Source organism: Oncorhynchus masou, chromosome 21 (assembly GCF_036934945.1).
Source record: "Oncorhynchus masou masou isolate Uvic2021 chromosome 21, UVic_Omas_1.1, whole genome shotgun sequence".
NCBI classification, from domain to species: domain Eukaryota; kingdom Metazoa; phylum Chordata; class Actinopteri; order Salmoniformes; family Salmonidae; genus Oncorhynchus; species Oncorhynchus masou.
In genome coordinates, this window is record NC_088232.1 from 665,168 (window position 1) to 677,428 (window position 12,261).

Genomic DNA, 12,261 nt, shown 5'->3' on the forward strand with positions numbered 1-12,261 from the left:
ATGTTCGTTCACTTTTTCCTCAATTGTTTTTTAAATTGTTATATATGTCATATTAAATGCTAGTCTTACCTTGTGTGAAGGCCTTGATGCTGTCATTGCCCAGGGCAGTGTTCATGATGAAGCCATGCTGTGGGGCCTCGGCCACGGAGTACTTGAGGACTTTGTGAGGACTGTCTCGATCCTCAGACTTCAGGGCCTTGCTGGTGATTAGGAAGCCAAGGTGGCCGCTATGCAGAACCCTTAGGGACGGGGCAGCCTTGTTGACCACGATCTGGGGGACCCCATTGTCAATAGTGCTGATGTGAATGGTCATCATCTGAGGCTTACGTGTCTCGTACACAGTATCAGGGAATACGTAGAAGTCGTTGTGTGTGCCGTCGGTGACGGTGAACGAGAAGCTGTCCTCATTGGACTCAGTGCCATCGTGCTTGTAGGTGATGAGGTTCTCGTTCAGGTCCTGCTTGGTGAAGGTGTTGATTGGCTGGGTGCCGTTGAACAGCAACTGGCCATGAACTGGCACCTGGGTGACCACAAAACGCAGCAGGTTGTCTGGGGTGTCACGGTCCTCCACGGTCAACTCGAATGGGGTGATGAGCTTGTTTTCGCCCTCTCCCAACAGAAGCTTATGGACGCTCAGGACAGGTTTCTTGTTGTCTACGTCCGTGATGGACACTCTGAAGGTACGGAAGACCGGGTTGTAGCCGTCCGTCACCTCGAACTCAAAGCTATCCATCTTCATCTCATCGTCTGAGGTGTGGATGTAGTAGATCTTGTTGCCGGCCAGCTGCAGCTGGGTGAAGGTGGAGATGGGCACACCTGGGAGGTCAGTGCATTCAAGGTGGCCTCTGCTAGGGGCACGTGTGATGCTAAAGCTGAGGAACTCATCTGGGCTGTTGATGTCAGTGGTGCTGAGCAGGTCAGTGGTGAGAGTCACTTTGCCCCCTTCTTTTAAGGTCACGCCTTTGTTGATGACATCGGGGAAAACCATGTCGATGCTTCCAATGTTGATGTAGAAGTATCGGTCGATAAGGGGGTTAATGCCATCGGTAACGTCAAACTTAAGCAGGTCACGTACACCCTCCTGGCCCGTATGCACATACTGGATCAGGTTTTTGTCGACTTCGTCTTGAGTGAAGTTCATGTCGAGGGTGATGTTGCCCACAACGTGTCCGAACTTGGTGATACGCTGGAGATAGCCTTGGCTTGGGCCGTAGCGCACAACATAGATGAGCTCTTTGTCTTCCGAGTCCAGATCAGTAGCCTTCAAGACCCTGTTGTTGATTATTTTAGTTTCTCCGATCTCAACCTCCAGTCCATCATTGATGGCCATTCTCGGTGTCTCGTCATCGACAGGAATCACCATGATGAGAATCTTCTTCTCCACTGTGTGTTTCCCGTCTGTGAGCCTAACTTCGAAACTGTCTTCTTTGGTCTCTGAGTCGTCGTGTTCGTAGATGATGTTGGAGGCCTCATTGATCTGTTCCAAGGAGAACCTGACAACAGGGACAGTGCCCGTTGTAAGCTGCTGAACTATCTTGCCATGCTTGGGGTTCTTTATGATCTCAAACTCCAGTTCATCCCCTGGAATGTCTGCATCGGCCGCATTCAGGATGGGTGTGTCGATGACCAGACTCATGCCCTCCATCACGACAAACTCACGGATAAAGATCTCTGGTTTCTCATCATTGGCAGGGATGATGACGATGGGGAAAAAGTGTCGATCAGAGAAGTTGATGCCGTCGGAGCAACGGAAGGTGAACCTGTCTTCCACAGGCTCCACACCTTTGTGGATGCTCTGGACATAGTAGATATGACCGAGGAAGACATCTTTGAAGCTGAAGGCGGTGATGGCGGTGCCTGCTCTGGACTTCTCAGAACCTGGAGCTGGGGAGATATTCTCCACGTACCCGGATGTTGATTGGACAATAACGGTGCACAGGATGTCATTGTTGTCTGTGTCCATATCCTCAGTCATAACGTGATCCAGAGTAATGACGTTCTTCTCCCCTTCTATCACCACAAACTGCTCCCCGACGCTGACGATGGGTGGGATGCTGTCGACGGGCAGGATGGTGACAAGCACCCGGACTCCTTGGACCTTGTTGCCCCCGACGACCCATTCATCGGACATGTCGGAGATGGTGAGGTTGAAGGAGTCATGCTCTTTGAAGGAGCCAATCTCACCACTAGTGTGGGCATACATCACCACGCCGTTGATGATGTCCTGTTGGGTGAACCTCTCGGCGCGGGCACCGCTCACCAGGATCTCACCGAGCCTGGGGGGCTCTTCAACGATGAAGGTCAGCATGAGGTCGTCAGTGTCTTCGTCACGGCCCTGGATGACATTGCTGGTGATTTCAGTTGCTCCGTTCTCCAGGACATCGATGGATGCCCCTAGAAGACCAGAAGGGAGCATGATGGTGGGGGTCTTGTCATCAACTGGGTTAATGGAGATCTTGATGATGATAGGTACCTCATGGAAGCCGTCGCTGACGTCACACTTGATAACGTCACTGAGGCTTTCCTCCCCGCCATGGATGTAGGCAATATGGCCATTTTCGATGTCCTCCAGGACAAATGTCTCACTGTTCGACATATCGATCCCTAAATACTGCAACTGCCCATAGCGAGGAATCTGGGTCACAGTGAATAGAATATTTTCATATTCTGTGTCCTGGTCGGTGGCATCGAGCTCCTTCTTAGTGATGATGTACGTGCTTCTCTCCTGGCAAGTGAAACCAGTGTTGGTGATAAAGGGAGGTTTGTTGTCAACGGGCTGTAAGAAAATAGTGAATAGTCCATCTACTGTATTCCCAGCAGTATCCTCCACAATGAATGTGAACTGAAGGACTTTTGGAGTGATGCCCAGTTCCTGGTCTGGGGGCTTGTAGGCCACTTTGTGGTGGTTGACCTGCGCCTGCGTGAACTCACTGATCACAGAGTCGGGACTGTCAGTCAGAACAATGTCACCCAGGGGGGCCGGGTTGTTCTCGTCTGTGTCAGTGGGGGACTTGGTGACGGTATATTTCAGATCCCTGTCATCCGAGTCCAAATCTGTGTAACGCAAAAACGTCTTCTTGAAGTGAGTCAGCTCATACTCTTGCACTGTCATGTGAAGCGTGGTCCCTGGGTAGAGCTCTGGTGGGAGGTCATCCACCGGGTGGATTTTAATGGTGAAGGTATGCTCACCGGACTGGTTTGGTGGGTTATTGTCGTCTTGGACACGGAACACAAACTGATCCATCACAGTGGTGGTGCTGTGAGGCCCAATGTGGCGGTAGAAGAGCTTCCCATCTAGAATGTCCTGCTGGAAACATTCGGTCACCACCTGTTCAAACATCTCATCTGTCTCACTGAACTTCCAGAGAGAGGGGTTAGAGGGAGGCTCCACTTGTCTGAGGATAAGCTCCCCTACAGTGGAGTATGGGGCCTCAAGGGTGAATTTAATGGTAGAATCCTCTGAGTCTATGTCTGTGGCGCTCAGAATGAAGGGGGAAATCTGCATGATTTCATTCTTGAAAAGCACCAGGCCGGTGTTTGCATTGATAATAGGGGGTTCATCGTCAGTGGGGGCTATAGTGATGGGGAACAAAAACTCGACCTCATTGCTGCCATCAGTCATTCTAAAAATGATGTTGTCGCTGTAGGTGTCGCTGCCGTCGTGCTGGTAAACCACGATGCCGGCATCTAAATCGGACGGTGTGAAGAATTTCCTGCGTGCGCCGAGCACCGTCAGCTCGCCGTGCTTCAAGCCGTCCACCACTGTGATTTTCACATTGTCCAGGTTATCTTCATCACTGATCTCTAAGTTGTGAGAGCTGGAGAGAGTTCTGGACTGGCCCTCAAACAAAAGCTGCCCTGTGTTCTTGGTTGCTACGGGAGCAAGAGTATTCATAGGCTTCACCACAATCATAAAGGCAAACGTATCAGAGACGGCGCCCTCTGTATCTATAATTTCAAACTCGAGCTGGAAAATCCTCTCTACTTCTGAATCCTCGGACGGAGGCTTATAGGCTATCTTCAAATCCTGAATGTCTCTCTGGTAGAACGAGGTGATGGGGAGGTTCTGATCATCTGTACTGATGATGTAGCCTTGCTGATGGTCCAGGGGGGACGTTATGTTAAATATTAAGTCATCTGGATCAGATTCAACATCCTCGGCAGCCAACATATCACTGGTGATAGCTGTCATCACAAACTGATCAATCTCCATCATCATCATAGCAACAAAACTAGGCTTAGGAGGGGTGTTCTCTGTACCCTCTCTGATTCTAACCATGATCTGGAAATGCTCCTGCATAATGGTGTTTCCCTCATTATCCTGCAGCTCTACCAACATGGGGATATAGTCTCTGTTAGGAGAGTTGGTGGTGGATGTGTGCTTGTAGCGAATGCCTTGCTTAAGAAACTCATCACAGTCCATCATCTGGCCATTAGTGGAATTATTTAAAAGGGTGCCATACCTGGGGAGACCGCCGGCGCCGACCAGCGTGGCGACCTTGCACTGAGTGACACCATCCTCAAAGGAAAAGTCCAGGCCCTTTTTGTCGATGGGGTTGCTGTTGCTGTTGAGCTTGTCCACAGCCAGGGGCATGTTCCTGGTGAGGACCTCCAGCTGCTGGAAGACCACCTCCACCTCCAGCATGAAGGGGATGACCACCGTGTCCGTCTGGGAGTCGTAGCGTAGCTGCAGCTTCACCCTGTCTTTACTGGGGCTCCGGGAACCAAAATGAGTGTATTTCACCTCATCACCGCCAAACGCACAGGGGAACTTCTTAGGGCTAAGCATTCCGGGTTTTTGGGCCAGTGGGTCATTCTCCAGGACCGTGATGGAGCAGCGGTCTCCGGGCTGCACCTCAGTCACCAGGTCATTGACAGCGTCCAGGTACACAGACTTCCCGAAGGGAACACGGAGGCCATTGTTGGCCACAACGATGCTGTCAGCATGATGTCCTTGTCGTTGTCGGTAAAGGAAAGCCGAATTGAATTGGTGGGGCTCCGCATCCACAGAGGAAAAGCAAAAGACAAGAGTGAAAAGCACAAAGAGGCATCTCAACAAATGTGCCTGCCCTTTACAAAGTCCTGTCCTTTGCAGACAACCAGCCATGTCCACTGCCAGTTGCCCTGCAACTTTGTATAACTCAGCAGAAATAAATGTCCTTCAAATCAAATCTCTCCAGAGAAGAAAAAGATGAGAAAAAGTACACCCCACTCTGACAGTTGAAAAGTTGAAGCTTGGGTCTCTGGTTCTCTCTCTCTGCTCCCTCTTTCTCTCTCTCTGTCCACTCACACTCACACAGGAAAAGTGTAGTTGATCTTATGGTGCAGGTAATACTGAAGCAGGAGACAGTGACAGCGTCCCCAGACTCCTCCCACTGACAACACGGAGAGAATGCCTCCCACCCCCAACAGCTAATTTAAGAAAACACATTGGACAGCCCCTCCAGTACCCTTGCCTATCCCCCCCTCCCCCTTGCCTATCCCCTCCCTCTCCCCCTTGCCTATCCCCTCCCTCTCCCCCTTGCCTATCCCCTCCCTCTCCCCTTGCCTATCCCCTCCCTCTCCCCTTGCCTATCCCCTCCCTCCCCCTCTCTTCCCCCTGCCTATCCCCTCCCAGCCTTCCCTCCTCCTCTATACCCCCCAGCCTTTCCTGTCTCAGCCCCCCATCCTCCTCTGCCCCCCAACAAACTACCTAAACAACTCCCCCCTCCAAAAGGAACCTAAATCATCAGTTGAAGACCTCCAAAAATGCTGTGTCCAGGTTTTCAAGACAACACATGCAGAATTGGCTTTAATGTGTGTCAGGACCCAAAGTGGGCATGTATGTGAGAGAAGGGTTATGAAAATAATCACACACTATTTCTTCTTCATTTGGGTTGATGAAGGATGATTTTGGTCACGGGAGGAACATCAAGTTCTCATTTGGGTCTCGAGCTGAAAAAGTTTAAGAACCCCTGGTCTAAACACATTGATAATAGACCTTACATAAAGACACAGTTTGATTAATGCATATTTATTTTGAATGAGTCTTAGATTAAGGAGGATGTGATGATCTTGTGGAGTATTACGATAAAGGTTTCAGATTCAAACACCAATGCTGATTTAGAGGTTCGCTTTCATTGTGCATTAAACATGATCAAACATTGAACAGGAGCGTTTGAAGTGCAAGGCAATGACACTGTGGAACAGTGACGATAGTGCCCTCTATTGGGTCACCTAGTGCAGGTTACACGAACTACAGTTATCGAACTACATTCCAACCAAAATAGAAAACCCCAAAAAATCCCATTTAGTCAGTTAACATGATCAGTTAAATATGAAATGCAAAAAAACTAAATAATAAGAGTTTTAAAATATCACATACATAAAGTTTTCCTCAGAGTATTTTCATGGTCAGATATTATGAGGTATTGGTAGGCAGGTAACCTGCCCCATTAGTTCCGGAGACACTTTGAAGTCAACTCGGTGCTCTGATAGGCTATATCATCAGCGATCGCCATGGTAATTTCACATTGTGCTTCACATGAACAGTGGGGTCTTTCAGAAGGGCCAGGTCCAATGCTAATGAACCATGACATCTCTCTTATTATACGGTGGCCTGACAGACAGGCTACCAGAGAATCCCCAAAGCCAAGGTCAGTAACGTAATGTCCTCTTCCTCCCCTCCACTCTATTCCTGTGTTCAGGGGCCCTGGTGTGTCATCATACCACAACCCCTCACACCTTGGGGTTAACAAGCTTCTATTCTATTTTTCGCTGCATGGGATGATATTTGATATGGTTTAGAATATCATCATACAAAGCTGTTGATGATTAATGCAGCAGAAAACACTAGATAACATATGCACAAGGAAAACCTATGCACAAAGAAAACCTTGAGGTGTTGTTCCCAAGACATCCTATACAGTGCATTCAGAAAGACTTTCCACGTTAAATTGTTTTATCCCTCATCAATCTACACACAACACCCCATAATGACAAAGCAAAAACAGGTTTTTGCAAATGTATATATAAAAAACAAACAGAAATATCACATTTACATAAGTATTCAGACCCTTTATTCAGTACATGTTGAAGCACCTTTGGCAGCGATTACAGCCTCGAGTCTTCCTGGGTATGACGCTACAAATCAAATCAATCAAATAAAATGTTATTAGTCACATGCGCCGAATACAACAGGTGTAGTAGACCTTACAGTGAAATGCTTACTTATGAGCCCCTAACCAACAATGCAGTTTTAAAAAATACAGATAAGAAATTAAAGTAACAAGTAATTAAAGAGCAGTGGTAAAATAACAATAGTGTGAATATATACAGGGGGTACGGGTACAGAGTCAATGTGCGGGGTCACCGGTTAGTTGAGGTAATATGTACATGTAGGTAGAGTTATTAAAGTGACTATGCATAGATGATAACAACAGAGAGTAGCAGCGGTGTAAAAGAGGGGGAAAGGGGGGACCGAGGCACACCTGTATTTGGGGAATTTCTCCATTCTACTCTGCAGATCCTCTCAAGCTCTGTCAAGTTGGATGGGGAGCTTCGCTGCACAGCTATTTTCAGGTCTCCCCAGAGATGTTCGATTGTGTTCAAGTTTGGGCTCTGGCTAGGCCATTCAAGGACATTCAGAGACTTGTCCCGAAGCCATTCCTGCGTTGTCTTGGCTGTGTGCTTAGGGTCGTGTTACTGTTGGAAGGTGAACCTTAACCCTAGTCTGAGGTCATGAGCACTCTGGAGCAGGTTTTGTTTTTATCAAGGACCTCTCTGTACTTTGCTCCGTTCATCTTTCCCTCAATCCTGACTAGTCTCCCAGTAGCTCCCACTGATAAACATCCCTACAGCATGATGCTGCCACCACCATGCTTCACCGTAGGGATGGTGCCAGGTTTCCTCCAGACTTGGAGTGGCTTCCGTCTGGCCACTCTACCATAAAGGCCTGATTGGTAGAGTGCTGCAGAGATGGTTGTCCTTCTGGAAGGCTCTCCCATCTCCACAGAGGGACTCTGGAGCGACCATCGGGTTCTTGGTCACCTGCCTGACCAAGGCCTTCTCCCCCGATTGCTCAGTTTGGCCCGGTGGCCAGCTCTAGGAAGAGTATTGATGGTTCCAAACTTCTTCCGTATAGGAATGATGGCCACTGTGTTCTTGGGGACCTTCAATGCTGCAGACATGTTTTGATACCCTTTCCCAAGACATGTGCCTCGACACAATCCTGTCTCAGCGCTCTACGGACAATTCCTTCGAACTCATGGCTTGGTTTTTGCTCTGACATGCGCTGTCAACTGTGGTACCTTATATAAACAGGTGTGTGCCTTTCCAAATCATGTCCAATCAATTGAATTTACCCCAGGTGGACTCCAATCAAGTTTTAGACACATCTCAGGGATGATCAATGGAAACAGGATGCACCTGAGCTCAATTTCATAGTCTCATAGCAAAGAGTCTGAATTGTTTTATTTTTTAATAGATTTGCTAAAAAAAATCTAAATACCTGTTTTTGCTTCGTCATTCTGAGCTATTGTGTGTAGATTGATGAGGAAAAACATTTATTTAATCCATTTTAGAATAAGTTTGTGATATAACAAAATATTGAGTAAAGGAAGGAGTCGGAATACTTTCTGAATGCACTGAATGTAGTCCTCCATATGACCCCTGTGTAATATAAAATGAACTAAGGGAGAGGATTTTATTGGTAACTTGAGCCATGTTTTAAAATTATCCTTCATCCCTGGGAAATAGACATGGACAACAGTAGAGATTGGAGGATCAGTTTACAAAATGGATGTTCAGCCTCTTAGTCCACTCAAACAGTACACATTGACCTAACTTAACATCAACACTCGCTTGAACAAAATACATTTTCAAATGCAACTGTCAACAGCAAAACAAAATGGCACCAGGTATACAGGCCTACAGGGCAAATATTGAACGCCTCAATAAGTTAAACATTGTGACATGTGTGACCTGGTCATGTGGCGGTTCATGATCTGTTCACGGGGTTGGTGCCCTTTAGGGTCAAATCTCTGGGACACCCCGGCACCAAACTCCTCTCGGTCACAGACTGAGAACCACCCAGCACCTGGCATCAGCTGGCCGAGCGGGATAGGTGGGGTGACAGTGACCCTGGGACACTGTCCTCATCCCCTAACAAACCCCTTCCTTTAATGACACTAGACTAGAAACAGCTTATATTACAATCAGACAGATACAGTAAGTAAAAAGCCATTTCAATCAATCATTCAATCAATCTATAAATTACAATAACCAGTCCTAGACCCCAAAGTCCAAGCAGAAGCAGAACCAATGTGTCCAGGAAAAACTCCCAAGTATGAAGAACTCTAGAGAGGAACCAGGCTTTCCATATGTGTATGAGTAAATATCATATTTATGATTCTTGTCATAATTGTTTATAGCTAGGCTATATTACTGATGATTGGAAGTGACCTGCAGAATTCGATAGACCATGTCTCTGCTGTAGTTAAAAAAGCACTGGATGACCTTTCCTATAAATGATTAGTAGAAAGTCCAAATATATCCTTTGCGGTGGGCTGTCACCGGCATCAGATTTAAAGCCATGCAATGATGGAAACCCCCCTCCGAGGCCCGTCCTCCCTGGATATGGAGAGATGGAGCGGAGTTGATCTCATCTCATGACGCGACACATGATCTAGGCATCTACGCCAGCACCCAGATCTTCAGCATTCTCACGTCAATGTCTTAGATTTTTTACGATTATTATATTTTTCATCTAAACTACGATTGGACGACAGTAAGCACCAGGGTTCGCTGGGTTCTCATGATGGTGTGTCACGATGACACAATATGACACAGAGAGACGTGTTGCGGTCCGGTTGGGGATCCAGGGAGAATGTGAGAATGCACCCTCGGTATGGCGCGGCGCAAGGTCACGTTAAGATAAATATACTTAGTGACCTTTTATAGAGTAACGTGTATGATAGCTATTAAGCTATAACCATGATGACGTTGGTCCACACAAGTTTCAATATTAAAAAATGCAAGTCTTCTATACTTCTTTCTATTTTATCATGATTACCAAGTATAGTCAAGGAGAATAAGTAATTATTATTGCAGAAACCCAAACTTACTGTTCTAGAAATGTAAGTGTAGCAATAATTTCTAATTCATTCAATCAACCACAGCTGGTACAAATGAAATACAGTTTCAAGTGATTAATATGGCTGTTCTGTCACTGAATCACTTTCTGGTGAAATGGGCTCAATCTATAAATCTCTTTAATACGGATAGGATGCACTGGACATAAATCTTCTGTACATTTTTTGTAATGTATTTTTTTTAACCTTTATTTAACAAGGCAAGTCAGTTGAGAACAAATTCTTATTCATAATGATGGCCTACCCTGGCAGAACCCTCCACTAACCCACAAGATGCTGGGTCAATTGTTCGCCGCCCTATGGGACTCCCAATCATGGCCGGTTGTGCTACAGCCCGGGATAAAGCCCGGGTCTGTGGTGAAGCCTGTAGCATTGCAATACAGTGCCTTAGAACTCTGCGCCACTCGGTCCCCCCCGGGATGAGATTTTTATAAGGGGGCCCATTGAACAACGCATGGGTGGGTAAACTCTGGATGTGCTGCTGAACTTATACCTTAAATAACGCAGTTAAAAATAAAAGGCTGTACAGTTTCTGGAGATGCCGCGTTTCGGACAACACTGCATGGCACTTAGCAACCTCCTCCCGTGACAAACGCCCCTTAACGTGTGCCGAATACCCAGCATGGCATGCATTCTGCATCTGGTCCTTTCATTACATCTCCTAAATAAGTCCTGCATTACCTCCGCTCATCTGGACAGTTATAGGAATGGAACGGTGGGTGTGTCCGAATGCTGTAACTATAGAAACAAACAAACAAAGCTTTTTATATAACTGTATAACCCCAATGGTAATTTACTTTATTTCTACGGTTTAAGAAAGTATTTCAGTTTCGCACCAAGCAGGATAGGGTTTCCTCTCTAGTTGTCATCCAACCCAGACAGTACTGTAGTTCATTATGGACCATTAGATTGTTCCAGGGGTTAAATGTAAGTAGAAATGCTAGCAGTGACTGCCAAAAGAGTTGCGCTGAGTGTATGTGCTGCCTGTGGATGCTGCCTAGGATTAGCCTAGCATTAGCACAAGCCTAGCATTAGCCTAGAGATAGCATTAGCCATAGCTGTTGAGTCACAGTACAGTAACAGTATATAACACATGGCATAGTGCTGACTGACTCATTAGCTTGACTGTACTGTATCAATGGCCTAGTTGTGTGAGGTTTAACTTCTCTGTTCCCTTGGGGCCATGCTCTTAATGATGGCCTTTGGTAAACAGAGAGAGGTTGGGCAGGGGCCAGGGCATTCAGCTCCTGCTGCTGCCAGGTCTCACTTCACCATCCTCAAATCAAATCAAATCACATTTTATTTGTCACATACACATGGTTAGCAGATGTTAATGCGAGTGTAGCGAAATGCTTGTGCTTCTAGTTCCGACAATGCAGTAATAACCAACAAGTAATCTAACTAACAATTCCAAAACTACTGTCTTATACACACAAGTGTAGGGGGATAAAGAATATGTACATATATATGAATGAGTGATGGTACAGAGCGGCATAGGCAAGATACAGTAGATGGTATCAAGTACAGTATATACATATGAGATGAGTATGTAAACAAAGTGGCATAGTTAAAGTGGCTAGTGATACATGTATTACATAAAGATGCAGTAGATGATATAGAGTACAGTATATACGTATACATATGAGATGAATAATGTAGGGTATGTAAACATTATATTAGGTAGCATTGTTTAAAGTGGCTAGTGATATATTTTACATAATTTCCCATCAATTCCCATTATTAAAGTGGCTGGAGTTAAGTCAGTGTGTTGGCAGCAGCCACTCAATGTTAGTGGTGGCTGTTTAACAGTCTGATGGCCTTGAGATAGAAGCTGTTTTTCAGTCTCTCGGTCCCAGCTTTGATGCACCTGTACTGACCTCGCCTTCTGGATGTTAGCGGGGTGAACAGGCAGTGGCTTGGGTGGTTGTTGTCCTTGATGATCCTGTAACATCGGGTGGTGTAGGTGTCCTGGAGGGCAGGTAGTTTGCCACCGGTGATGCGTTGTGCAGACCTCACTACCCTCTGGAGAGCCTTACGGTTGTGGGCGGAGCAGTTGCCGTACCAGGCGGTGATACAGCCCGCCAGGATGCTCTTGAATGTGCATCTGTAGAAGTTTGTGAGTGCTTTTGGT

At 46.6% G+C, this 12,261-nt stretch overlaps 1 protein-coding gene across 1 annotated transcript in view; it reads right to left on the bottom strand.

Annotated features, from left to right (window-relative positions):
- Positions 1–5,280, bottom strand: part of LOC135507558 (FRAS1-related extracellular matrix protein 2-like) — a 50,651-nt gene extending 45,371 nt beyond the window's left edge. The window contains exon 1 of the mRNA XM_064927070.1: positions 70–5,280. Coding sequence (XP_064783142.1) covers positions 70–5,107 — 5,038 coding nt within the window. The 5' untranslated portion in view covers positions 5,108–5,280. The remainder of the gene's footprint in view (positions 1–69) is intronic.
- Positions 5,281–12,261: the final 6,981 nt, after the last annotated feature.